A 27,103-nucleotide genomic window follows, 5' to 3' on the forward strand; every position below is an offset into this window, starting at 1 on the left:
GGCAAGCCCTGGCAGTGTCTGCTACTTTCCGCAGATCCTGGAGATTTATTTCAACAATGAAGGTTGGAAAAATGTGGAAATGTCCCACTGTTCTGTAGACATTTTTCTTATTTCTCTTCCAGAATGTTTTGCTGAGGCAAGTATCTACCTAGCACCCATGAATTTCCAGTCAAATAGAATTGCTTTCTCTCCTGATAGGAAATGAATAAGGCAACATCATAGAGATGACTAAATCAACCCTAAGAGAGGCAGTCTAAATTTAAGATGCTATAATAAACATAATTTTAAGTATAGCACATTTTATGTGATATAATTACTGTACATGAGAAACTTATTTTGGAAATCTGGAACAGATATTTTTAAATTCTTAATAGCAGGAAGATCTGGAGGTTTTGTATACTATAATTACATGCAGTTTATGAAACAAAGGATGAATCTGGTGGCATTTTAATAAAGACTAATATAGGCCAAGGTTGTTTTTGCTGCTTTCCTACTCAACCCTTTCCAGCAGCATGTCTCCCTCTCATCTTCTGAAATTGGCCTGTATTTTAAGAATCATCTGTCTAGTATTCAAAGTACTCCACCTTAAGGGCTATAAGAAGATGATCAAAGAAATAGCCTCAAATACTTCCATGGTGCATTGGTTCTCCACATTTGTGGGTTTCCCATCTGCTAATTAAATGAACTATGGTCACAAACATAAGGGAAAAATTTCATCCTTACTGGGCATGTGCAGACTTTTTCCCTGTCGTTATTCGTAAACAATATAGTGTAATAGCTATTTATACAACATTTGCATTGTTTTGAGTATTGTAAGCAACCTGGAGATGATTTAAAGTGTGTGCGAGGATATCTGAAGGTTATGCGCAAATACTACGCTTCTGGGTAGAATTATTCTGAGAATCCTCAACTTTTGGTATCTGCACAGAATTCTCAAGCAAATCTTCCCTTCCACATGCAGATACGGAGGTGGGGGTGGGAGTTAACACATAATCTCAGTTTAACCTTAAAACTGCAGAGAATATGAAGTCAAGGGCCATACTGAAAGATACTGAAGAAATCTTTGAAAACTTCTTCCTAAAGGCTCTTCAGAAGTTCTCACAATGTCACTGAGTCACGCTCTGCCACGTGCATTCTGGGGCTGCACCTGGCAGGACTCACAGTGCCAAGCTCAGGAAAGCCCACGGCCGCCGAGGTGCGTGCTTCTCCCTAGCGCACCTGGTACTCAAGAAATGAATGTGAAAGCTCTGGGTCACGAGGGGCTGCCACTAAGATGGAGCTAGGAGATGTGCCCACAAACGGTGAATAAACAGGACAGGATCCCGAGAAGCTATTGCAGAGGCTTCGGTATCCAATCAGAAGAGCCCAAATAACTGAAATAACTAGACAGACTTGAAAAGATTTTGTGGAGAGCAGAATCTGAGCCAGTGTCCACCTCAGTGGGTACATGCCCTGGGTTCAGTCCCCAGTACTAAAGAAATAAATGAATAGGCTGTGATGAAATGATTCACTGAGGTGTGAAAGGATTTGGGGTTTGAACATAATGGCTCATCTCAGATGTGGCTAAAACATAGAATTGAGCAGGAGGACCATGAGCTGAGATAAGAGAGCAAAAACTCCGGTCAGCCACAGGCCTTTGGCTGTCTCAAAGAAAGGTGAAAGTGAAGAAAGAAGGGTGCCTGAAGGGTGCTACCTTCACATGCTTCCCCTCTGCTACAGCCTGTGCTCTTCATTTAGTGGTCCCCACACTACAGGATGAGAATGTTCCTTCTGGGAGGCTACAAGACAGACTGACTGAACACTTTCACCACATCTGGCTCCACGGTTAAAAGGCTTTTTTTTTTTTTTTTGGTGTGGTACAGGGAATTGAACTTAGGACCTTGCACTTACCAGGAAGCACTTATTCTACTGAGCCATCTCTCCAGTCCAAGGCATTTTAATCTCTAAGTACTAATGAGTTTCACATGCATCCAGTGGGAGAGCACCTGATCTTAAGATTATTGTGCATGCAATGCTCATTTAATAATTGACATCTGTTACTATTATGTGTATTCCTACTATGCTTATTTTAAAATAAAGTGCCTAAATTCTCTTAGCTAGTAAGTAGAGCATCTAAGGCATGATGTCAGGTAAGGAGATGACACTTCAAGCAGAGAAACCGTAGAAAAATCTGTTTTAAAGGTTTGGGCTGGAGATCTCAACAACTGATATACAAAGGAGGGGACAGATATATTTACAAGGCAGAATTGATAAAATTTAGTATTTTAGGCAGAAGGCAAGCTGAGCCATGGACAGCTACGGAGCCTTGTTGAGCCCTGTCCTGCCTCCCCATCACCCCCATCATGGGAGCCTTGCTGAGCTGCAATTATAGGATCATTGGTGAGCCTTGCCCTGCCTCACCCATCATCAGAGCCTTGCTGCTCAAGATCTTGCACCCACCCACTGTCACAGAAGCCATGCCAAACCCCACTCAGTGGGGACCTTGGTCAGTCTCCCCCACTCCTCTCACTGCCAAAGGAAGCTTACTGACCCACACCTCCCCCTACTGCTGCTGAGCCTGGGTGAACATTGGGAGCTTCAAAAATGTTAAAAGGAAAGAACAAAAAGCAATCTCGGACCTCCAGGCCACCCAGAAAAAGTCCAGGAGACAAAAATATAGAAGAACTTGGAAGTCACACACCTGAAATTTCTGAAATGATAGCAAAAGTAGACAAACAAATACATCAGGTGATAAAAGAAATCAGATCAGAAATAAACTGAGATAAAAAAATAGAAATGACAACAATCATGAAGCAATTGCTCAGCCTATCTAAGGAAGACATAGATTTAAAAATAGAGGACACCAGAAAAATGATGGAAACATTGAATGAACAATATACGAAAGAATTAAAATGTGTGAAACAGATTCAAAGAGGTACGCAGGAAATTAAGAATTCCACTGAAAGCTGCCAAACCCACTTGAAAGAAACGAAAGATAGACTTTGTGACCTTGAAGACAGAATTTTAGCTAGTGATCATGAAAGGAAAGATCTCTTGAAAATAACAAGGAACCAGGACATTTAACAGCAGCAAGATGATGCAAAGAAAAAGCATAAGATTGATAAGTGTCGATGAAACAGCAGAAGTCAACACAAACGACATAAAAGACTTTGCAGAAATAGTACAGAATTTTCACAAGCATAGAAAAAGAATCAGTGAGGCATATAGAACTAAAGTTAGTCATAATCAAAACAAATCTCAACCAAGGCACGTAATAATCAAGATCCTAAAAATTCAGCTAAATAGAATATTAAAATCCATTAAAGAGAAAAAACAGATCATGTATAATGGAAAGCCCATCAGAATCATGGCAGATTTCTCAACATAGACTATTAAATCAAGAAGAGCTTGGAGGGAGATATTTAAGGCCTCGAAAGAAAACAACTTCCAACCAGATTGATGTATACTGAAAAATTGTTTATCAAAGTTAATGGTGAGATAAGATCCTTCTATGACAAAGAACAACTGAATAAATTCATTACAACCAAACGAACCCTACAGATCACTGACAGGTATTCTAGAAAGAGACAAAAATGGCTACAACTTCAAGAATAACAACAGAAAGGAACCAACAAGTGGAACAAGCAATTAAACAGATGTGGAAGGCAGGGAACCTACAGCAGGAAAATAATATGACCAAGATAAGCCAATACATATCAGTTATAACTATCATTGTAAATGACATCAATTGACCAATCAAAATTTAGTATTTTAATTTATGACAAGTGAGAGAAAGCAAGACAATCCCTGGTGATTCTAAGTAAAAAGAAAGGATTTTTGTGTGTGTGTGTGTGTGGGGTGTGTGTGTGTGTGTGTGTGTGTGTGTTACCAAGAAAGGATATTTTTAATGCATCATAAAAGATCTAATTTTTATTTCTAATCAAAAAGAATAGAAATCCCACTGTTAAACACATAGTCTTTCATCTCACCATCATTTGACATCTATTTCTCTTTTCCTAACTTTTTAAAGAACTTAAATCAGTATCAGTTTGATTTTGACTCTTAGTTTTCTATATATAATACCATCATTTTTCCCATGTCAAAAATTTGTCTCACATATTTTTAAATGACAATATAATCTTCCATCTGGTCATGAACATTTTAGAAGTGCTGATTTTTTTGTCTCCCTTCCCACAAACTCCACATAGCTTTGGACGTGTTAAGTTCTGATATCAATAAATTCCAAGTAGTATTAAGATGTTGGTTAATCAACACTTCTACATATTTGGGCTTCTATGTCTCTGGTCAGAAAAGCTCTTCTTAAGCCACAGATTGAACTGCCTGAAAGGTTTTATGTCCCAATTCCTCAAGACATCCTGTGGGCCAAGTGTTGGATGAAACTGTCTCAAATGCAATTGCTCATGAGACTTTTGGAATTTAAAACTCTTAAAACACTCCAGGTATTTAAAGAAAAAAAAAAAGAAGGTGTTGTTTTGAAGAAGCAAAACAGTCTATCTGTAACTTGATACCCGTTTAAGGAGCATATCATTTATTAATTGACTTGTATGATTGAAAGCTCATGATGGGCTCTACAATTAGAAATGAACTGAATCTATGCTGTTCTCTAACAAGTGGAAGAATTATTCAAGGTGCAGATTACAAAACTGTGCTTCCCCAAATCATGACTTACTAGGTTGTGGCATCTGGTATGTGAGTCTACATCTTAAGAGACCTTTGAAGCATGGGGCTGCAACTTGGTTGGACCCAGGCAAGTCCAGCAGAGACAATCAAGTTTAACCAGCACTGCTCTTGGGTTGTTGATAAGACAGGATGTTAGAAAAATTAGTGGCTTTAGGCTAAGTATTTTATGGTAATGGATGCAAAAGGGCTTAGAGTACTGTGCCTACAACTTTTCTTTGAGTAGGTTGCCTTTTAGGGACAAGGTGGACTTCCTATTTCCTTTGGGCTTAACTTCCCTGAGAAGGCATCAATCAACCACCAGGGGGCAGGATTGGTCCCAATAACCTGGTTCCAAAGTATAACTTCTTTCCCACCATTAATTTAAAAGGGATTTGAGTCTGTCTCATAGCCTTCATTTTCAGGATGGAGGCTGCAGTGTACCCTGGTACTCATCTGGACATCTATTGTCCTAACTTTATTTTGCCTCACTTTTTTTAATTTGAAGAGAATCATATGTGCGTTTAAAAATGTTTTCAGTCAAAATTTATTCTCACTTCAAGCCAGTACATTTATACTCTTTACATGTATTAGATACATTTACTTCTCACAGCCTGATTGGGTGGCACCAATATTGTTGGCTTTAAAAAAAAATAAGGAAACAGGTTAAATAGTCATGCTGCAAAACCCAGGGATAACCACTCCTAATTTCATGCATGTCCTTCCAAATATTTTCTAGTAAAAAAAATATATCATATATATTTTTGATATATTATGATATATTTATATATGTGCACAAATATAAGTATACACATTTAGAATAGTAGGATTTGCCCTTTTAATGTTATCTATTACAAACTCTATAACTACACATGATCTGCCTTATATAATGAATATAGTATTTCCCAATTGTGTTGGTATATAATAATTTATTTTATCTTTCCACTTTTGTTTATTTATGTTGTGTCATTTCTTAACGCTTCCACACAGACACTCTACCACTGAGCCACAACTCCAACCTTGTTTATTTTTTATTTTGAGACCAAGTCTCCCTAAATTGCCCAGATTGGGCTTAAACTTGTGATCCTCCAGCCTCATGAGTATCTGGGATTACAGGTGTGTGCTACCACACCCGGCTCAGGATTGCTGTGGGATGGATTCTCAGGAGTGAAATTGCTTTGTCAAAACATATGTAAGTTTTAGATTCTGACAGATGTCCCAAGATTGCTCTCTAATCCACCAGTAATGTTTGAAAGTCTTGTTTCTCTCCTACCTTTTCAGCCGAGGTTTTCTTTCTTTTTTTCATTTGTTAAAAAAAATGAGATTCTCTAAAACCTGTCATGACTGATATTTTAAATATACTGGGATAAGATGTGTACACCGCTGTTCTTGCAGGTTTTGACAGACATAGCATGGTTAACTGATTCACTGGTGTCTATCAGAATATTCCATACAAGGCTGGAAGAGGGGCAACACTGGAGGACTCTAATTTTATAATAATTTTCCTGGATGGAAAAATTACCAAATGTATAAGAAATAAGCAACTATGTCTCCTAGAAAAAGAACTCACTCCTATCTACAAAATAAGAGATAGAGCAGCCAGTTGTTTCCTTTACTTCTGTTTATCCAGTGAGTTACCATACTCGTTTGAACTTGGAGAAAAACTCATTCATCAAATTAAAAAATTATAATTGTTTCTTCTGTACAAGATAGAATTTAGGCCACTGTGAGTCTGCCAACAAAAGTACTCAATAAAAATCCCTATATCCACAAATATAGTTAATAAAGATGGTTAAAAAATAACTGCAAAAATACTCTCTTTGAAATGACTTACCCAAGAGCACACGATGAAATGGCAGAGTTAGCACTGAAATCCAAATCTTTCACCACAATAAATATGCGATAACTATTTGTGAGTCAATCCATTAACTATTTCTCACATTCATCATCCTGACACTCACGTTCATCATCACTATTCCTTACTGTTACTGCCAGTGTGTATTGAAAATTAACACTACTTCAGCATAAATGTAAGTACAGGAAGTTTAGAGAGAGGTCAAGGTACCACTTCTCACTGGATTCACTTTATTTTTTCCTATTTTTTATTTTTTTTATTTTTAGGACAGGGTGTACAGAATGTACAGGGTCTCACTGCATAGATTGGACTCATAGTGATCCTCCTGTCTACAGCCTCCCAAGTACTGGGATTACAGGAGTGCAGCATCATGCCCAGTCTCAATTGCCACCTCACCATGCCCTGGGGACGGGGCCACCACGGCAGGCCCTGGGATCGAACTCCCAGCCCCTGAGTATAAGCAGATGCTTTTAATCCATTGAGCTATTTGGCTAGCCCTTTCCATCCACTTTGAAAAGCTTAAGGAAAAACATGGTATTTAAGTATAGCCTTAAACAATGGAGAAGATTAACATCTATCAGCTTCATACCTGTAGAGAACGGTAGGAACTAAGACACAAGTGTAGAAAAGGACAAATAAGTTTGAGATAATTTTAATCCAGACATATGTGTTAGGCTGAGATTATACAGAATCTTAAATAAAAAGAAGTTTCAAGAGTCTAGATCTACCAAATGTCTGGTAAATGCATAGTGGTCAGCATTCTTTGTGAAATATGCTATTATAGACTATGCTGACTTCTGAATAATTTTTCAGTATTTTATTTTACTGAAAAGAAAAATGAATATGACAGCAAAATTAATTGCTTCTTAAAATTAATTTTCACTTCCTCTAGTTGAAAAAAGAGAAGTCTTAGTGAAATAAGAAATGTTACTGAAATGCAAAGGGTAGCAGAATGTGTGCGGGGACATGTCGGATCTCATCAGGTTGTTTAGTGAATTGTGTAGAGTGTCGGGGTTCTCCATGTGAGCATACGGGAGCAACCCAGAGAACAAATCTAGAACAGAACAAAACGTCTACCAAGGTAATCAAGAAAAACTTTCATTTAAACAGTAACAGATTGGGAAATACACCCGACGTACTTTATTATCCATGTCACAGTGAGTAACTGGTGGGCCTATGAAAGTTGAATCAGAGCCTTTCACTGAGAATTTTCATGGAGAAATGAAACAACAAAAATCACAGCAGGGGCTGGGGATGTGGCTCAGCAGGAGAAAATTTGCCTATGGGTGTGAGGCCTTGGTTTGGTCCCCTTATCAAAGGCACCGACTATACCAGCCCCTTATCCTTTCCAAGAACAATTGACCCCAGTAAATACAACTTGTGTTCCAATTTTGTATTTTCCATGTATACGAATGTGACCTGGCCAACACATCACTTGTCCCTGGTCACCTAGAACACAATTGTTGTCACCGATAGTACAATGCGCTGCAATTTGTAGACACAAGGATGAGGACCTGGACGCTCAGGTAGGAGGGATCAACCTGATAGAAAGATGCATCTTCACCCACTCAGCAAAATCTTAGTTACAATGACACTGGAAAGTGAATCTATTGCAATCATCAAATTATTTATTATTCAGTCAAGAACAAAGGATAGGGGCCAACCTGATAGCTCAGTGTTAGGTTCCATCCCCAGCATGCTATACTGGCCCTGCCTCCAGGGTGTGCTGAGATGGTGACGTGACTGAAGCTAGACGTGGTGGCAAGTACCTATGATCCCAACACTTGGGATGCTGAACACAGAAGTATCACTACACGTCCAGTCTACATAGCGAATGCTGTAGACCCTGAAAACCAAGTAGACCCTGTCCTAAATACAGGGGAAAAAAATGAAAAGGATAAAGTTCAGACTACATCTTGCAGTGTCTCCTTCTAACAAAAGAATTTGGATCTTTGATAGCATTTAGGACAATGAGTTAGCAGACACTGATTCAAAATTAATACTCATATTCCCAATCACAAACAATGCTAAACTTTTTGAAGTTCACATATCTTAAAGAAAACATCATATAAAACAATGGCCATACAAAGACATCTGAGAGGTCCAAGATGCAGAATAGAATGGTAACCTGTTTTCCAAACAGGTATAAATCAAACTTAGAGAACTAATCTTCCAAGAAGCAATGTGATTTGTGGTCTTGTGGATTTTTAAGTCAGCTGCATGATTGTACTAAACTTGCTTCTTTACCACACTGGCTTAATAATCTGTTTTTCTGTAAGAGCAATAGATAAACTTAGGGATGATTACTTTAGCTAGAGCTAAATATGAAACTATAGAGATATAGATATCTCAGACTCAATAAAGGGAATTTTGAGTCTATTTCATTCTCTATTTTAAAGAGAATAAAATTACTGAAGAAATTTGTACATTCACAGACTATATAGATGGGCTGATCCTATTATGTAAAGACCAGTTTATATAAGGAAGCACACACCTTCTCCTTATTGTATACAGTTTGCTTTCTTCATACACAGCATTCAACTAGCATTTTTGTCCATATTACTGTGTCTGATCAACCACTCAAAGTTGACTAAACATTTCTGTTTTAAGCCAAGAAAATAGAATACTTGCCAGACTGGTTTTACATGACTGAACTGAGCTTAGAATGAGCTTTATCTGTTCCAAGCCCAAGCTCCTTCCACTGTAACAACCTCTTGATGTTTTCCAAGATGCTTTCTTATGCTTGATTTGATTTAATTTGCACAGTGACCCTGTGAAGTTTGCCCCTTCCCCTCCCACGATGCCAAGTTTCTTGCAAAGAATAATCTATTCCCAGTATTTCTTCACTTGTTCATTCATCCATTTCATCCCTGTTTCCTGCCCCATCATGCCAACAAGTCAGGCTAGCTGCCGACCCCAGAGGATGCTTCCCCACCTCCTTAGCTCATACTGGTGCAAATAAATGATTAAAAAATTTAACAAGTGAAAGAGAAGGAACAGATCTTCCCTGTAGAAGAATTGGAAATAATTTGTGTATCTACTCCACCTTCAAGGAGGTGAATCCCACTCTTTTTGTTCTAAATTTAACTTATGTATTGTGTAGTGGCCAATGTTTCTTTAGGTCATGATCATCATCCTCTGATTAAATACCCAAACCAAGGTTAACATATTTAATTATGTATTATATGAATGTGCCACCATTTTTCTAATATTGTCTTTTAAAATATGCACAAGAATCAAAATTAAAAAAACAAAGTGACTTGTTTATTCTTCTCTCTTTGCTAGGACAAATACCCAACATGTAAAATGAAGGAAGGAATGGTTTATTTAGCTCACAGTTAGTGGAGGTTTCAGTCCATACTCAGCTGGCTCCAAGATAGAGTGGCACAGGGCAGAGAACAACCTTTCACGGTGGTGGAAGACAGCAAAACAGCAAGAACAAATGGGAGGAGTAGTGGCAACAATGGCAGCAGAGAGCAAGTCTGTCATCCTTATGTTGCATGCGGGCTGTCTACCCCAGGCTGAGTGTAGCACTCACACCCATATCCCAGAAGCTTTTATACCCATAATCCCAGCAGCACTCACACCCGTAATCCCAGCAGCACTCACACCCATAATCTCAGCATTGGATCAGGAATTAATCACGAAGTCTAGAAGTCCACCCCATGACTGCATGAGGTTTTGGGGGGACAACTAGACACAAACCATAACAGAAATTAAATGTCACCCTAGCAAATACTTTTGAATACCTTCTAGGGTAACAGTCGGCCAACTGTGCTGTGTCTCCACAGGTATAGAGGATGGCTTTCTAAGGGTAACAGAGACAGAATACTTACAAGCTGACTATGATCTGTGTCTTGAATGCCTATATGTATATGCTCTAGTACTACTCGAGACTATTCACACCCAGCACATCATACCTACCACCTCTCTATTCCCAATTTTCCCTTTCCTACCTTTCTCTTTAAACCATTCTGGGGTCTATAGCCCCAAGATATCAAAACTTTTAGACACTAGGCAGGCAGCAGACTACTGAAAATGTTTCTGTGCCATGGCACCCTGGAGATTTTCACTGAACTGTGTTTTTCTTAGAAAGTTGGTCTCTTTCTCTCATGCCAGCTTGCTTAGCAAATGACCGTCACTTTCGAGCTACTGCTAGTGATATGAAAGCCCTCATGTTTTTACCCACTAAAGAAAGCTCCTCTAATTCATCAAATTATGGTTGCATAGACTTTGGTCATTATCATACAGAAAATATACTCCAGCTATCTTCATGGTCCTTTAAAAAGTTAGGGAGCGAGAAGAGACCAGAAGAAAATGTTGAAATATTGTCTGGCTTGGGCTCTTATTTCTGAACTTGCTAAGGGAGCCTGAGTTTTAGGTTAGGGAAGAGAATCAGGTCATGTTTAGCTCCAACCTCAGTGCGACTCAGCTGGTCACACACTCTGGGGAAGTGGTGGACACCTCAAAGTGAGGCTTAAGAGACAGGCAAGTAGACACAGGTGGTGGCAAGTTACAAGCAGATTATAGCAGTGTGATCAGAGGCAAAGCTTTTCCCACCTCTGTGTCTCCCTTCCCTTATCTCTGAAGTGCTCATTGTAATGTCCTTATGGCATTGATCTGCCTGGATGCTGAGAGAAATACACATACAATGCCTCTCACATCATAAAAAAAGCCCTCTAAAACATCATGCATCTTAAAACTATATTTTTACAACCCAAAATTCTGGAATGAAGTAATTAATTCTATCACAGTTTTAGGTGACTTCATGACTTTCACAGGTGCCCATGTCAGAGTTACAGAATAAATTATCTAGACAGAGCTAAAAATAAGGATACTCGTTAGACTGTGGCTAGGAAAAAAATTAGCCAGACAAAACATGCACTGGTGTTGGCTCTGCCACTACCGGACGACACAATTGTTTAAAACATAAGGAGTTTGAGTGAGGTGAACAGCCAGGTGTTGTGAAGCTCAAACATTACCCAGGCAACATCGGCAATCCTTTCATTCCTCACCATCATATGCATGGACCTGGAGGTCTATAAAGATTAAAATCTGAGAAAGTAGAGATACTATGGACCTGTTATCTCCCTACCCTAGCGATCCATGATAACTATACACCTGGTGCATATGTGGGAGGTGCAGAGGGCAGGAAGGGGAGAGACATCCTGGCCCCAGCATAAACTAAACTCTGGGCTCTCCCTTTACTTCCTAAATCACACTCTTAGAACAGGTGTTACTGTCCTTTGTAGAAATGAGGTCACTCAAATAATGAAAGAAAAATGGACCAATCTATAAAATACTCTTGCTATATGCAATATGGAGCCTAGCCCATTAAAAAATAAATAAGCATACTGAATATGTTGGTATGTGAGGTCAAAAACTCAATTTTCTCCAGAATCCTGCTCACAATCTGAGCTTGGCAATGACTAAATCAAATGTCCCCATAAGATCAACATTGAACGTAACCATTGAGTTTGACTTGGTTCTTGCCCAGCTAGCTTGCAACCAGAATCAGGGAAAGAACAGAGCTCATGAACAAGGTACCACTGTATGCACACTCAATGTGAGCATAAATTTGCATGCTGTGCATGGGTGCATGCGTGCTTGGGTGCGTGTGTGTGTGTGTGTGTGTGTGTGTGTCTGTGTGTGTGTGTGAAATCCTAATCAAAGCACTGACAGTGCTTGCCCATCAACACTGATCTACTCCTCCTCCACAGATTAGAAATACTAACAGCTTGTATGCTTTGGTATTAGAGGGGAGCTGTGGGGAACCATTAAATGTCTAGAGCCAGCTAAGGATTATTAAGTACAGGCAATTCCCTGCTCAGGTAATTGCTTTTGAGCCATAAAGGGACAGTTAAGTAAGCACTTCCATTTTAATATCATTTTCAGGAGATAAAAAGGATTCTGAAATTCCATAATGTCTAAATTTGGTACTGCTGTTGGGGAGGTGAAGAAACTTTATAGTCATGTGCTTTTTATAAAGGGATAATTGCCTCCTTCAAAAACTTTAGTTAGATTTTTCATTGGGATAAACTGCAGAAGTTCTTCAGTGAAGAAGCCTCACATTTCCACCCTAAAATGAATACTAACACAAGAATATAAACCCATATGGTTGGTTCCAAGGACAGTTCTTGGTGTCCAGGTTGATTTAAATCCAGTAGATTCATTTGGTAGCTCTCTTTTGGCACTGGTTCTGCCTCCTACTACTGTCACACCCAGAGAACCTCAATTCATTAGTGGGCTGTCCCCTCCCAGTCCCAGTCCAAAGCCTCACCCTCTCTGCTGCCTTTTGCCCCCTCAGCACTTAAGCATCTTGATATCTTACCCACTTCGAACAAATACTAAAATTCAAAAGCAAAAGTTCCCTCTGGCCCTGTATCTCCACAGAGCCATTTTCCTCTTATTTGAAGAGCATATTATTACATGAACTTTCTTCGGCCTCCTTACATCCAATGCATTTTAAACACACAACGCTTACAATTCTGCCTTCCTTCATTCTTCCTCCCCCACAAACATGCCATTGAATGTGTTTGCACTGTGTTCTGGGTTGACCTCTTAGTTGCTATAGCCTATGAATATTTACATCAGCGTCTACTTTGATGTACCCATGACCTTTGATACTCTACTGTTTCTTCGTGGAACTCTCTAGAAGTTTCTAGAATTCAGGGCCTGGGTTCTATCCTCCAATTCAGTTATTCTTCTCAGTTTACTTCAGCATCCTAAAGTGCTGGGGGAAGCTGCAGATGAAAAAGGAACCCTTCTACATTGTTGGTTGGAACATAAATTAATAGAACCACTATGGAGATTAGTGTGGAGATTTCTCAAAACACTAAAACTAGAAATTCCATTTGATCCATCTATTGCCCTTGTAGGTATTTTTCTGAAAGAGTTCAAAACATCATATGATAGAGATACATGCACCCTCATGTTTATAGCAGCACAACTCATAGTAGCTAAGTCTTAGAAGCAGCCCATGGGTACATCAACAGATAGATGAAGAAATTATATTTACATACCATGCAGTACCTCTCTGCCACAAAGAAAATCAATTTGAGTCATTTGTAGGAAAATGGTTGTACTTTCAGACCATAATGTTAAATGAAATAAGTCAGACACATAAGCTTAAATATGGCATGATTTATTTCATTAAAAACCCACATTATAAATAAATAGGAAATTAAAAGTAGTAAATAGGAGAAACAACTTTCTCAAGTTGGAAGAGAATCAAGAGATGAAGGGGAGAGGGACCGGGGTGATGGCTCAGTAGAATAAGCACTTCTCTGGCAAGCACAAGGCCCTGAGTTCAATCCCCGGTTCTGAAAAAAGAAAGAAAAAAAAAAAAAAGATGAAGGGAAGAGAAGGAAAGGAGATGAAAAGGGAATGAACATGTACTACATACATATATCAACTCCACATAGGGCTGGAGAGACAGCTCAGTGTCACAGAGCCTGCCTGGCAAGTGCAAGGCCCTGAGTTTGATTCCTGGTACAAAGCAAAGCAAAGCAAAGCAAAGCAAAGCAAAGCAAAGCAAAGCAAAGCAAAGCAAAGCAAAGGAAAGGAAAGGAAATAGGGCTGGGAGATAGCTCAGCAGACTAAGTGCCTGCTTAGGCAAGCGCAGAGACTGAGGTTCACTCCCAAGCACCACAAGTCCCCCACCCCCACCCCGCTGAGCCAGCCACTGAGTCTGGGCATAGTGGTGCATGCCTGTAATCCCAGTACTGGGGAGACAACAGGAGGATCAAACATGTTCTAAGAAAACTTTTCCTTTTTTAAAGTGTTGGGTTCCCCCCAAGTTTTCAGGAAAGAACATTTCATTAGGATAACACCAATTCTTCCCAAGACTTCAGCTGCTATCTTTAAAATACTCCTTCTTCTCTCCAAATGCCTCTTACCTGCACCTGTCTTCAGGACTCAGACTTCTAAGACCTCTTAGCATCCTGTATTCCTGCAACATCCTCATCTCAGTCAAGAGCCCTCAGCCTAACTGCTCAACACAGAAGCCTCTGCATCTACTTTGATAGCTAAAATGATTATGGGCTGTATTTGCACCTCCCTGACCTTTGGTTCTTTATCTGTAAAGTGGAGATAATAATACCTGCCTTGAAGGGTTCTTACTGACATCAGAGAACTTCTATAAAGCATGTCATCTGCACTTGCTTACCTCTTCTTCTGTTTTAATACTTATTACTATTACTTCTGCTACTTTAAAAGCATTCAGAATCCTCCTCCATTGCCTCATAGCATCCAAACTCTTCATCTGGTCTTCATGAAAAACCCAGGTGTGCTCAGTGTTGGCCCTACCTCAAATGCCCCACCCTGGCAAAAGGAACAGCAGGGTATCCATCTGCTAGCCCTCTGGGCTTTTCAAATGCTTTGCCTTCTGCTACAAAACACTTATTCCCCCAGGTCTTGGCCTCTTGTGTCTAGACAGCCTCTACTCACTCTTCAAGTTTGAGGTCGGGGTCACTTCCCTAGGAACTCTTGTTTAAGCCCAGCAACAAATCCTAACATTCCCCTAAAATTGCCTTTGTCTAGCACATGTACTTCATGTATAGCTTGTTATCCATGATTCTCTGTCCAGTTCCTCCCTGAAACTGAATTCTCTGCGAAGGAAGAGATTATATCCCCTCTCCTTTTCCTTGTTATTTCTTAGAACATTCTAGATGCAGAAAGCAGGGCTGAATGAGCATACACATGGCAAGTAACCCAGGCAGAACTCTTGCCAAGTAAAGAAGTTACATAAAATATGAACTAGTGGACTCCAGGGAGCCTGGGGGGTGGGCTAGAATAGTCACTGTAGGTCTTGTAGGAGAAGAATAGGCTGCCTTGGAGATTCAATTAAAGCAGAGTTATATGCCTTGTTTTGCAACTTCCCAAGACTGTAATTCATTCCCACTCATCACATTTGATGATTGCTGGATAAGGATTGTCTTGTGCATTTTCCCACAAATCAGTTTCACTTAGCTTTACTTAGTTCAATGTGGTTTTTTCGAACTAGAGCATATTCTGGGATATTTTTCCCCACCCACAGCTCCTAGGTTTCAGAATCAAAAATAAAAGGTGCTCTTGTTTTTTTTTTTTAAAACAAAGGAATAGTATGCCTGAAGTGTTACTTCTTACTTGTGTGGTATTTCTTGGCTTCCCTAATAATTTATTCTTCTTCGACACCAGGTGCAGTTACATGATAGATAATGTGATTCTACTGATGAACGGTGCATTACAAAAAAAATCCGTGAAGGAACTTCTGGCCAAGTGCCACCCCTTGGGAAGCTTTACAGAAATGGAAGCAGTCAACATCGCAGAGACCACTTCAGATCTCTTCACTGCAGTCCTCGTTGAAACCCCATTAGGTAGGAAGTTGTAAGTGCACAGCTGCTGTCTTTGTTATCCCAGACTCTAGAACATTCACTTGTGGCTCACAGCTGTTTTGCACTCATGCAGTTTCATGCTATGTGGATTCATAGCTATACAAGGGACACTAAAGCATCGTCTAGTCTTGCTCCCTCGCTTTTCAGATCAGAAAAGTAAAGTAACCTGCTCTAAGTCACATGGGAAATCTTGCTGCAGAGAAGGAGCTGGAGCTCGCCTCCCAAGCTTCACCAGTTTTCCACCAGCCATTGCACATAGATGACAGGACATATCATTGTTGAAAATGCTCATTTTATACTGAATTTCATACAATTAATTCCTTATTCTTTTTTTAAACTAAATTAACCTAGGGAGCTTTTTTTTTTTTTTTTTTTTTTTTTTTTTTTTTAGGAAGTTTGTCAATGTCATTTTTTTGAGATCTTCTGTCAAATAATCTGAAGCGACGATGAAATGTATCTCAATTTTGTTATAATTTGATCCTGAAAAGAACTGGATTACTGAAAATGCAAACAGGGTAATTTTACAGCATTTATCTATCTATTATTATCAGAAAATTAGCACAGTAGCAATCCACAATTGATCATTCATCAAAATATTTGCCCTTTGATTTAATTTAAGGAAAGTCCTGAGGATTAAATGCAGAGCCACATATATGATACGAACATAACCTACCACCAATAGCCCCAGCCAAAGTAGTAGCTGTCTAAAATAGAAATTTTTGGGACCAGGGAGATGGCTCAGTAGAATAAGCAGTTGCCTGGCAAGCGCAAGGGTCTGAGTTCAATCCCCGGTTCCGCCAAAAAAAAATAAAAAATAAAAATAAAACAGAAATTTTTAATAGGCAAGAATAATATTTATGTCATCCATTGGTGTCTGAGGCTGAGGCAGCACAGCCTAGTGGAGAGAGTGCAAGCCCGGAATCAGAAGGCTTTCACCTCATCCCAGCAAAGTGACCTGGATACCCCCATTCCTCAGTTACTGCAGTTTCCTCATTTGAAAAATAATCATATCTTATCATGCAAGAGTTTTGAAAACTAAATAAATTATAGTCTTGATACACCTCAATGCCTGGTATAAGTTTGGTTACAAATGGCAAATGTTATAGTAGGCAACATTTATTGGGGATTCAGGAGAGATTTAAAAAGCTCGTAGTTAAGTTTCAAGGTGTTGTGAAGACTCAATAAATAAAAATGTGTTCAAGTTAGCAAGCAGTGTTTAGAGCTCACACATAGCAAGTTCTTAATAAGGAATAATTTCCCATCATCCTGATTGTTATTGGTCGTATCAAGCTTGAGAATTGCAACCCCACAGTGTTATTAGAAGTCAGAAAAGGATGGTAAGTTCAGGAAACATTCTGTACAGCTTATAACCTTGCTTTTGATTCATTTACTTTGTTTGATAATTTTTGCTTTTAGCTCCATTCTTTCAAGACTGTATGTCTGAAAATACTCTAGACGAACTGAACATTGAATTACTGCGCAATAAACTATATAAGGTAATGCTTTCCCAGATACTACATTTTTCTTGATTACATGCTATATCCTAACTAGAATCTTAACAAAGTTTCTTGTCCATTAGCCAACCTCTGCGATTAGGAAGCTAATAGATTTGGAATACAGTTTATTGTTTGGCCTATCTTCTATTTGCGCATACACATGTCAATTTCCCTCAACCACAACATTTTTGAGAAGAAATAATATGCCCATCTCTCTTCTTAGCTCTAGACACAGTGCTCAGAACATGGAAAGTGTTCTTTGAATGGTAGCAGGTAGCTGGATAAATGAATGAGGTGACCCATAGGAACCTATTTAAAACAACTGCCGTGCATGATGTCTTCCTTTATAGCGATCGGCTCTGCCACTGGTCCCGGTGTGGCGTTCTCATATCTCACAGCTAACCTGCCTACAGAATTCTAAACTAGTGTGTAGAGTATACCAGAATAACCAACTGTTCAGAGGGAAGGAACAACGGGGATGAGGGAAAGGAGCAAAGAAAGCGTAAGGGGAAAAGAAATATATATGAGCGACACAGGACAGCTTGTGTAACTGCACTGCTGATTTCTGCTGGCCTGTGGAAAGGAACAGTTAATGCTTATTTTTTCTCTCTTCTTTTTAGATTTTTTTAAAATCAGTTTTGCATGCTTCTATCTGGTCATCTGAAAACAACAATAGGCAATGTAACAACCACTGTTGAATTCCTTTCATTTTGATAGGTGCAATTCTGTGTCATTTCTAATGTTTTTGAAACTATTTTCACTCTTTTGAAAAGATCAAAAAAAAAAAAAGATTAACCAACTAGTGCGCATTATATCATATGCACCACTTGGCATAAGGTGACCGGACTGGGCTGCTACTATGAGTGGCCCTGTGCATTCTAGGTTAAGCAAAATCTGCACATTTACACTCATACACCCATACCATGTTTGCACGCTCTCACAGAGTAAATAAACATAGGGTAATGTGCCGTATGTATAGTATGTATATATAATATATAATATGATATATAATGCTTATGTAACATGATACAGTGAAACACACGGTCTTCTCAAAAGCACTGTATTACAGGCAATTCTTTTCAGAAAAAGAGGCTTTGAGGAGGCCTCTAAGATACAACTAACACAAAGCAGTCTTCTGGACAATATATAGGCCTTAATTCCATTAATCTACTACCACATCCTTGAGTCTAATGCTGTACCCATTCCTCAGATGAGAAAACCATACATGGAGTGGCCAGGATTCCTTGGCAGAAGTCATTATGTACTGAGTGTCAGTGTTGGGATTCAGACACAGGCAGGAGGATACTGCAGCCCAGACTCGGCCTTTCCAATATATTTCCACACTCAAAGCTGTCCCTAACGTGTCTCTGAGTGATTAAATGTCAGCACAAGACCGTTTAAATCATTTGCTGAGCTCAGAAAAGAACTTGGCACTCGTGTTAGAATAGTCAGAATTAACTATGTGAAATAATCCAAGAACCATGTGAAAAAAAAATGCTTCAGTAATTATAAGCCATGATAAGTGCAGTTTTGTTCTCTTACGAAGTTCTTTTTTAGTCTGTGGAACTTGCTGCATTGTGAAAGTTTCTACCAAATTTATTATAAAATATCTCCCTATGGGAGAAATAATTCAATTTCCATTAAAGAATTTAATAAGCCATGAAAAGCTGACCTAGAAATTTTCAAAAGGAAAACATGTTCATTTTATTGTTCTTTCTTCTTTTGAAGTCTTATCTTGAGTCATTCTATAAATTTTGCAAGAATCATGGTGATGTCACAGCAGATGTTATGTGTCCCATTCTTGAGGTAAGAATCTGAACTTTTTTTTTTTTTTACCAACTAACGTGTTAACGTACTTTTTCTTGTTTTGACCCAGCTTATATTTCTATGACTTAGAAATGACATAGAAATAAAAGAAGCAGTACATCTAGGGTGCCGGGGAGATGGCTCAGTAGAATAAGCGCTTCCTTGGCAAATGCAAGGGCCTGAGTTCAATCCCTGGTTCTGAAAAAAAAAAAGAAGAAGCAGAGCACTTTAATATACACATCACTTCATACCGTCAATGAAGAGCAGCACTTTCTTGAGGGCTGGGAGCCCTGCTTGGTGGTAGAGCCTTTGCTTAGCAGGCCAAGGCCAGGGTTTTGACTGCAGCTCTGCCAAAGAAAGGAACTATTTTCCACAATTCTACATAGAGGAATTACTTTGTAATTAGGAAAGAAAAATACTTACAAAAGTTTGATCATGATTCATTTTGATGTAGGATATAGACTGCATATTAAAATTATTTCTATTTTAGTATGCTGTAAGCAGTTGGTGGACTGCAGGTACTCTTACACTAATTACTCAAATTCCCTCCAATGGAAGAACACTGGCCCCTAGAAATCTGACAACTTAGCACCAAAAAACACTGTGGTGTCATCCAAAACTCTTATAAGCATTGCCCTTTGGGAAAAGAAGGAAAGAAAGAAAGAAAGAAAGAAAGAAAGAAAGAAAGAAAGAAAGAAAGAAAGAAAGCAAACAAGCAAGCTAAAAACATCATTTGCATATTTTAGCCTAATGTTCTTATACTGCATATGATTAAATTAGTTCTCAAATATCTGATCATTTAAATTTTACAATTAAAATTACTTTGGTACCCCCTTTTAAAAATTCTTTTAAAAGCCAAACAGTCCTTGAAGCAAACATCTTATCACTGGAGTTGTACTGTTAGGAAGTGGTAGAGTCAGGATTTGAACCCAGTCAGCCTGGCTCCAGTTCCTATATGCTCACCCAATGTGCCTACTTGACTCTGCAGTAAATTCACCATTTATCCTGAGTGCAGTAGCTGTAACATTAGATACTCAAGAGATGAAGGGAAGAAGATTGCAAGTGCAAGGCCAGCATGGGCAACTTATGAACAACTTGTCTCAAAATTAAAAATCAAATCAAGGGTGAGGATATAGAGATGTAGCTACGTGTTCCTTGGATTTGATCCCTAGTACTAGGGAAAAAAAATCACCCTCATAGCTCTTTTGCATAAAAAGTAAGTGCTAATTTATAAGAAATATCCTATTATTTGGCCTATGAAAATCAGAAATGGGTAAAAATTCTTTTGTTTTAACCTCAGTAGGGTAAAAAACAGTGTTATAAGAATCCATGTTATTGGAAGAATTTGATCAAACTAATATATGCCCAGCATCACTTTTCTTATCAAACTAAAATAGTTTTTTTAAACTTCATTAAAAATACAAATACATCAAATTATCTTCATACACTTACATAGAATAGCAGCTGTTCATAACATTCCATTTTAATTTTTTGAAGAACATGATTAGAGATCATAAATTTACCCTCTTTATTTGTGCAGCTTAGAACACAAAGTTTTACACACACACACACACACACACACACACACACGCTCATTTGAAAGGAGTCTTTAGAACCCTTACTAGTGTCAAGACAGCATTAATATAGGCTTGCTCGTGAAAATCTGACTTAATCACAAGATCGTGACTTCGTGTAAGAGGCCAGCGTACCACGTGCGCCCCGCTACCCCACCGAGCACCGCCGCGGAGAGGCACAGCGCAGGCGCTTCTGAGGCTGGGCTCAGTTCGAGCTCCCTTCACTTCTCCATCACCACTGACGCCCTGTCCTGTGCCCCTCCCAGAGCCCTTCCTCCTCTCAGAATGCCTAACCCCTTGGTCCAAATCTGTGATGTGCAACTGATAACGATTTGGGACAACCCACCAGCGTTATTTGTTCTTACAACAATAAATTGTGATTTGAAAATGCATATTTATTAAAAAGAGTGAAGAAAAGACATGAGGTATTCAATATACCCTGTACCACACTGCAACCCAATCTTGTGCAAAAGAAAGAGACAGAATCACCCAGTGTTTCCCTGTTAGTCTCCTCTAATCAAATGCTCTGCTTAGGGATGGTCAAAAAGCAGTCTACACAGTTTCAAAATTGCAGAGGTTTTTTTCACTCAGAGAATACACACACACACACACACACACACACACACACCCCTAGTAAAATAAGATAGATACACACATGGTTATAAGGGAAATGAGAAGATTAATAGGGAATCAAAGGTAACTATTTGCAATCATGGAAGAAATAAAGGCCTTGATATGAAGATGGCATCTGGTGGGACCCTCAAGTACACACAGGATTTCATTCTATGAGTCAGGAGGTGGAGCCTGTGCACTGCAAGCTAAGGGGAACGGTGATGAGGACAAGGACTTGCAGAGTGTGCAGTGTCCAGGCTTGTCAGTGCAGGCCTTCTCTTCTTGACAGGGCACAGGACAGCCCTTCCTGCTGTCCACTCCACTATCCATCCATTCATTGCTGCCTCTTCTGCCCCAGAATTGGAGTCGCAACTCTGCCTCCCAAATATCACATGCTCAGGCACTTTCCTCATGGCATGCACTGAGCACCCGCTCTGCGGTCTTGCAATGTCTGAAGCACCATCTCCTTGGCCCTATTTCTCACCTGAAAACTCTAACTTCTTGGAATTAGAGAGCACATGAGAGAACATCTGGGACAATTACCTCCATTGTTGTTCCTTCTGCCCTAATTTTTATTTTAAGGTTTCATATTACCATGAAATCTCCCTCTTGTATTACTTCTCTTATCCCTGTAAGGTCTAAAATTACTGACAGGACTGGTTAAAGTCAGTGGCTAGAGGCAGCTGCCTTTGCTTCCAACTCAGGCCACTCCCTGCTCCTGGCCCACCCATAATTTCCATGACAGCAATCAAAGGATCAGACAAGACTGCCTCACAATCCTTCTGATAGGAAACACCTGTTCTAACAAAAGCATTCCAGTAAAATCTGCTGCAAGTCCGGTTTTGTTATTGGTTAATAGTCAAAAGTAATGATTAAAGGATAGCACAGAGCAACTCTTTCCAACTTTCATGCGCATGTAAAGAACTTCGAGTCATGTTAAAATGCAGATTGTGGTTTAGTAGGTCTGGGTTATGTACGGCCGGAGAATCTGCATTTCTGATGAGCTTCCTGGTATTGTGCAAGCACTGAGCTGCAAAACATTTCAAGCAGCAATGTCCCAGAAAATAGTTTCAATTTTTCAGAATTTAAAGTAGCAAAAGAGCAAAATAGTCCATTGGGTTAGATAGATAGTTAAGATATTATTGTATCTCGCTGCTAGGAATGGTGGCACACACTTGTAACTGCAGCAATCCAGAGACTAAGACAGGCAGATCACAAGTTCAAGCCCCCTCTGGGCAATTCAGTGACTGAGACCCTGTCTCATAATTTAAAAACAAAAAAAAAAATTTATAAGGCTGGGAAGGTAGCTCAGTGAACGTCTTTGCGTTCAGCCCTCACAACATGCCTTCATGTGTGTCAGGCACTGACTAAAAACAATGAATAAGAGAGGTGTGGTGATGTGATTCCTTGTAAAAATTCAGGCACAGACTGGGTCGTGGAGGAGAATTGCTGAGCGCAAGAGCAAGTTGGCAAACATCCACAGTGGGTAGAAGTGGAGCCCTTGCAAGACAGTAAAGCACAATGGTAGGAGCAGGCAGAAGGGGGGCCGAGGGAGTGAAACATGGAGTAGAGGAAAGACAAGTTCGAGAGCTGCTGGGTGAGCAGATGAAAGAGTGGTCTGGCCTCGGGATGGGAGCTCAGGTGCCCAGCCTAGGTCATTTAGCAACTTAGCAGGACCATGATTCAAAAAAAAAAAAAAAAAAAAAGTAAAGGCCTGAGCCTCAGCTAATTGCAAAGGCCTCCTTGGATTCAACCAAAGAATTGTTCATTGAGTATCTTTCATATTACCAAATTTACATGTGAAAAAGAAATATAACTAAGAATTTTTAAAACTTTTTTTAATGTATTTAGGACAGGGTCTACAGGTTCTCACTACACAGATTGAACTCATAGTGATCCTCCTGTTTTCAGTCTCCCAAGGGCTGGGATTACAGGCACACGCCACCACACCCTGTCTCAATTGCCATCTCAGTGCACCCTGGGGGCAGGACCAGCACAGTATGCTGGGGATCGAACCCTGGTCCCTGAGCTCTGTCTAAGCAGGCACTTTAATCCACCGAACTATCTAGCCGGCCCACAACTAAGAATTTGTATATATAAAAATGTGTTTACTTTTAAGGTCCAAAATTACATATAGGCAGACAGACAGATATATTGATGACCATTTCTTTGTCCAAGCACCCTGGTAAGCACATCTACTTACTTTATCTTGTCTGTCCCTTCATTGGCTACAGTGGGCATTAATCCCACTTTTATAGGAAAGATATTTGTGACTTTAGTGGTTTAGGTGACAGAGTTTCAGGGTGCCTGGGAAATAAAATTTGGGTGAGATTTCAAGAGTCATAGGCCATCACCAAGCTGTGTGATCCTCCTCTGGCAAGTTACTCCATTCCAAGAAGAGAGCGAGGGAAGATTAATAACACATGTCTGCATTATTATTAGATTTAGATCGGGAAAGGAAAACAAGTCACTTCAGAAATGGATTTGTCCATTTAGGGTTCTGTTTACAGTATTTAATGGAGTATCAAGTTTCACTGATCTTACATCTTACAAATTCAGTTTGAGGCTGACCGGAGAGCCTTCATTATCACCCTGAACTCCTTTGGGACTGAACTGAGCAGAGAAGACCGGCAGACCCTCTACCCGACCTGTGGCAAGCTCTACCCTGAGGGCTTGCGCCTCCTGGCCCAAGCTGAAGACTTTGATCAGATGAAGACAGTAGCGGATCACTATGGAGTGAGTTATCACACCACATCCCTGCATGCCTTGTGCTGTTTCATCACACGTGCTTTAGAAATTCACACATTAAATTTGCACTTGTTATCAAAAGAAGTTATAACATTTATAAGGTAGCAAGTAGCACCTCTTCCTGGAATTCTCCCTTCCAAAGGAACTCAAGTTGCTAGCCCAAGATTTTTTTTTTTTTTTTTTTTTTTTTTAAGATTCCTGCCAAGTACTTATTGTTTAAATCTCCAAGGAGTGGTCACTGAGAACTTTCTTGAAGTGTTTGATAGAGCAACTTTCCCAAGAAACAGGGTGCTATTCTGGAAACATGAGCTCATGTCAAAGTTATATAAAATAGCCTGACCCTCTGGTCCTTTCCAGTGCCCATTAGGGCTAGGCACAGAGTGTCCGTGAGGACTGCTGGGAGAATATGTGTGTAGGTGGAATTTTCTATTCCCTTTGCCAATGGGAGAAATCGGGAGAGGTCAGAACGCTGCTGGTATCCTACTCGACTCTAGCATCCAACTGCTATATGACAGGCCAAAGCTGCTCAGCTCCGCTGTCTCAGGTTCTAGCCCCCCTGACTTGTAAAGCTATATATGCACCCTCCAAGTCGCTTTTTCAGGACTAGACTGGCACGTGTCTTTCTCTGTAGATTTCTGAGGCCCTCCAGGGAAGATAAAAGTCAGCAAAGGAAATAGAAACCCTCCTAGCATCTCATCTCCAGCACTCTTCAGCACAATATTTAAATGTGAGCTTTCCCCCATTTGAACCCTTTTTCCACACTTGAAAATCTATGTGGGTTTTACCAGCTGTCAATCTCAAAGAACCCATGAGCCCATATGCATCAAACTACAAGCATTCATTGAGCCTAAAGAAGATAAGAGTGGATATCAGCTCTACCAGTGCATATGAAGAACTGAGTAACTTTGGACTCTTGTATTATGGCCCTTTAAAATCCAATAAGTTAAAATTTCATCCTCACTCTTATTTATTTGAATTTTTGGTATTTTGTCAGCAGACTAAAGATCTTACAACAACAAAATTCAAGCCTTCTGGTATAGATTTTTAAGAATAAATACAAGATTTCTATATAGCTAGAAAAATACATTTATATACACTTATCTCTCTTCTTTATTTCTAAGGTATACAAACCTGTATTTGAGGCTGTCGGTGGCAGTGGGGGAAAGACACTAGAAGATGTGTTTTATGAGCATGAGGTATGACGTGACTGGAAATGCTACTAGTTCATATGCTTTTCTTTTACCATGGGTTTTTAAAATATCTTTTGTTTTGCTTTGGGTTTCATTTTATAATTGACCAGGCAAATTGATACTTGTCAATCAATAGGGTTAATAAATCCTTGGAGGGCCAGGGCCTTGTGGCTCACATATGATACCTTCCCATGGAATTGTCCCGTCTTCACACCATGAAGTCCTAGAAGAAATGTAGCTTTTCCAAAGTTAATTAAATAGAAAGCACAGCTAAGACGTCCATGCCGTCACATCCTGACTGCCAGCACTGTCTAATGCAGCTCACTGTCTAATGCATCTCTCCTTCAAGGAGGCTTTATTCATGGGTAAAACACATGCTCACAATTATAGCTGTGCAGCTCCTCAAATGAGAATCCACCCAGTCTAGAGTACTGTCTTTCCCTAGAAACGACAGAGAAACATTAAGCCCTTATGCTTAGTTCCTGAGTTATTGAACCGTTTAATAAAAGGGCTTCCCCTTTTTCCAACAGGTAAGTTCTCCCAAATCTAGAGTTTTTCCTAGTGTATTTTTCTTTAAAACCATCTCAATATGATTGAAAACTAATGAAGCACCAAACTGACGGGCGGCATGGTAGCACATGCTTCTAATCACAGCACGCAGGCAGCTAAGAAAAGAAAGTCATGAGCTTGGGGTCAGCCTGAGCAACTTAGTGAAACTCTGTCTCAGAAAACAAATAAAACAGAACAAAATTTAGGGCTAGAGTTGCTGAAGAAAAAAGTTCACAAAACCTTCTTGCATCTATCCTTTAAACGATTTCCAGTGGTTCTCTAGTGTCTGTAGTAGAAAGAAGTAAAACAATCCAAATTATCCCATATGGGAAGGCCATATACACCCCTACCACTGCTCCTGAGCTGCCTGTGGCTGGAAGGATGAGCATCCATTCCCAAGAATAGAGGCAGCCTCCGCTTCCCGCCTTCTTTGCTTAAGGCTCGCATAGCTGCGCAAGACTCAGTGTCTCTCCTCCTTTTTTCCATCCTAAATGTCAAAATGGAGCACAGGCCAAATAGCTAGCTGATTAAAGCGGCTGCAATCAGGAGCAGGGGCCCAGGGTTCGATCCCCGGGCCTGCCATGCCGGCCCTGCCCCCAGGGCATACTGAGACCGCCAGTAGTGATGCGCTGGCCTGTAATCCCAGCTCTTGGGAGGCTGTAAACAGGTGGATCACTCCGAGTCCAATCTAGTAGTGAGACCCTTCCTTAAAAATACAAAAAAAAAAAAAAAAAGTCAAAATGGAAAATAATGAAGGGATTGCTCTATTTCCATCTTTGTACCAGTTTCTAAATACTTTTTTTGAAATTTTCTTTCAGTCCACTAACTTTTGTAGAATAAAACAATTCAACAGTGTGGAATGTTGCTTCAGTGTCCTAAAAAAGTTTGTGTCACTCGATCTAAATTCCACGAGCCTGTGACACTGTTCAGGAGGCAGACTAGACAGCCTTAAATGCCTCCTTAAAATTTTAAAACTTGCAGACAATAAGAAATACTTTACTAGACCCAGTCCTAGCCCAGGTCCGGTGAGTGTGTGGAGAGCTTCCTGCTACCATGCGCCGGCGGGACCAGTCCCAGCCCAGGCGCAGCGTGGGCCGGACCCTCTCCCGCCCCCTTGGGCCGCCCCCCACCCGTCCCGCCGAGGAGGAATTTCTGCCGACTTCCGGGAACCCCCAGACCCAGTCCTAGCCCAGGTCCGGTGAGTGAGTGGAGAGCTTCCTGCTACCCTGCGCCGGCGGGACCA

At 40.0% G+C, this 27,103-nt stretch overlaps 1 protein-coding gene across 4 annotated transcripts in view; it reads left to right on the forward strand.

The window, feature by feature from the left end:
- Atp6v0d2 (ATPase H+ transporting V0 subunit d2) overlaps window positions 1-27,103 on the forward strand; it is a 64,200-nt gene that overhangs the window by 28,742 nt on the left and 8,355 nt on the right. For all 4 annotated transcript variants that reach the window (XM_023703212.1, XM_004643094.2, XM_023703210.1 and 1 more), the window contains exons 4-8: window positions 15,689-15,867; window positions 17,302-17,381; window positions 19,110-19,187; window positions 23,933-24,109; window positions 25,243-25,317. In XM_023703212.1, coding sequence (XP_023558980.1) covers window positions 15,689-15,867; window positions 17,302-17,381; window positions 19,110-19,187; window positions 23,933-24,109; window positions 25,243-25,317 — 589 coding nt within the window. The remainder of the gene's footprint in view (window positions 1-15,688; window positions 15,868-17,301; window positions 17,382-19,109; window positions 19,188-23,932; window positions 24,110-25,242; window positions 25,318-27,103) is intronic.

The sequence above is a fragment of the Octodon degus genome, unplaced genomic scaffold (genome assembly GCF_000260255.1).
Source record: "Octodon degus isolate 3935 unplaced genomic scaffold, OctDeg1.0 scaffold00165, whole genome shotgun sequence".
Taxonomy (NCBI): Eukaryota; Metazoa; Chordata; class Mammalia; order Rodentia; family Octodontidae; genus Octodon; species Octodon degus.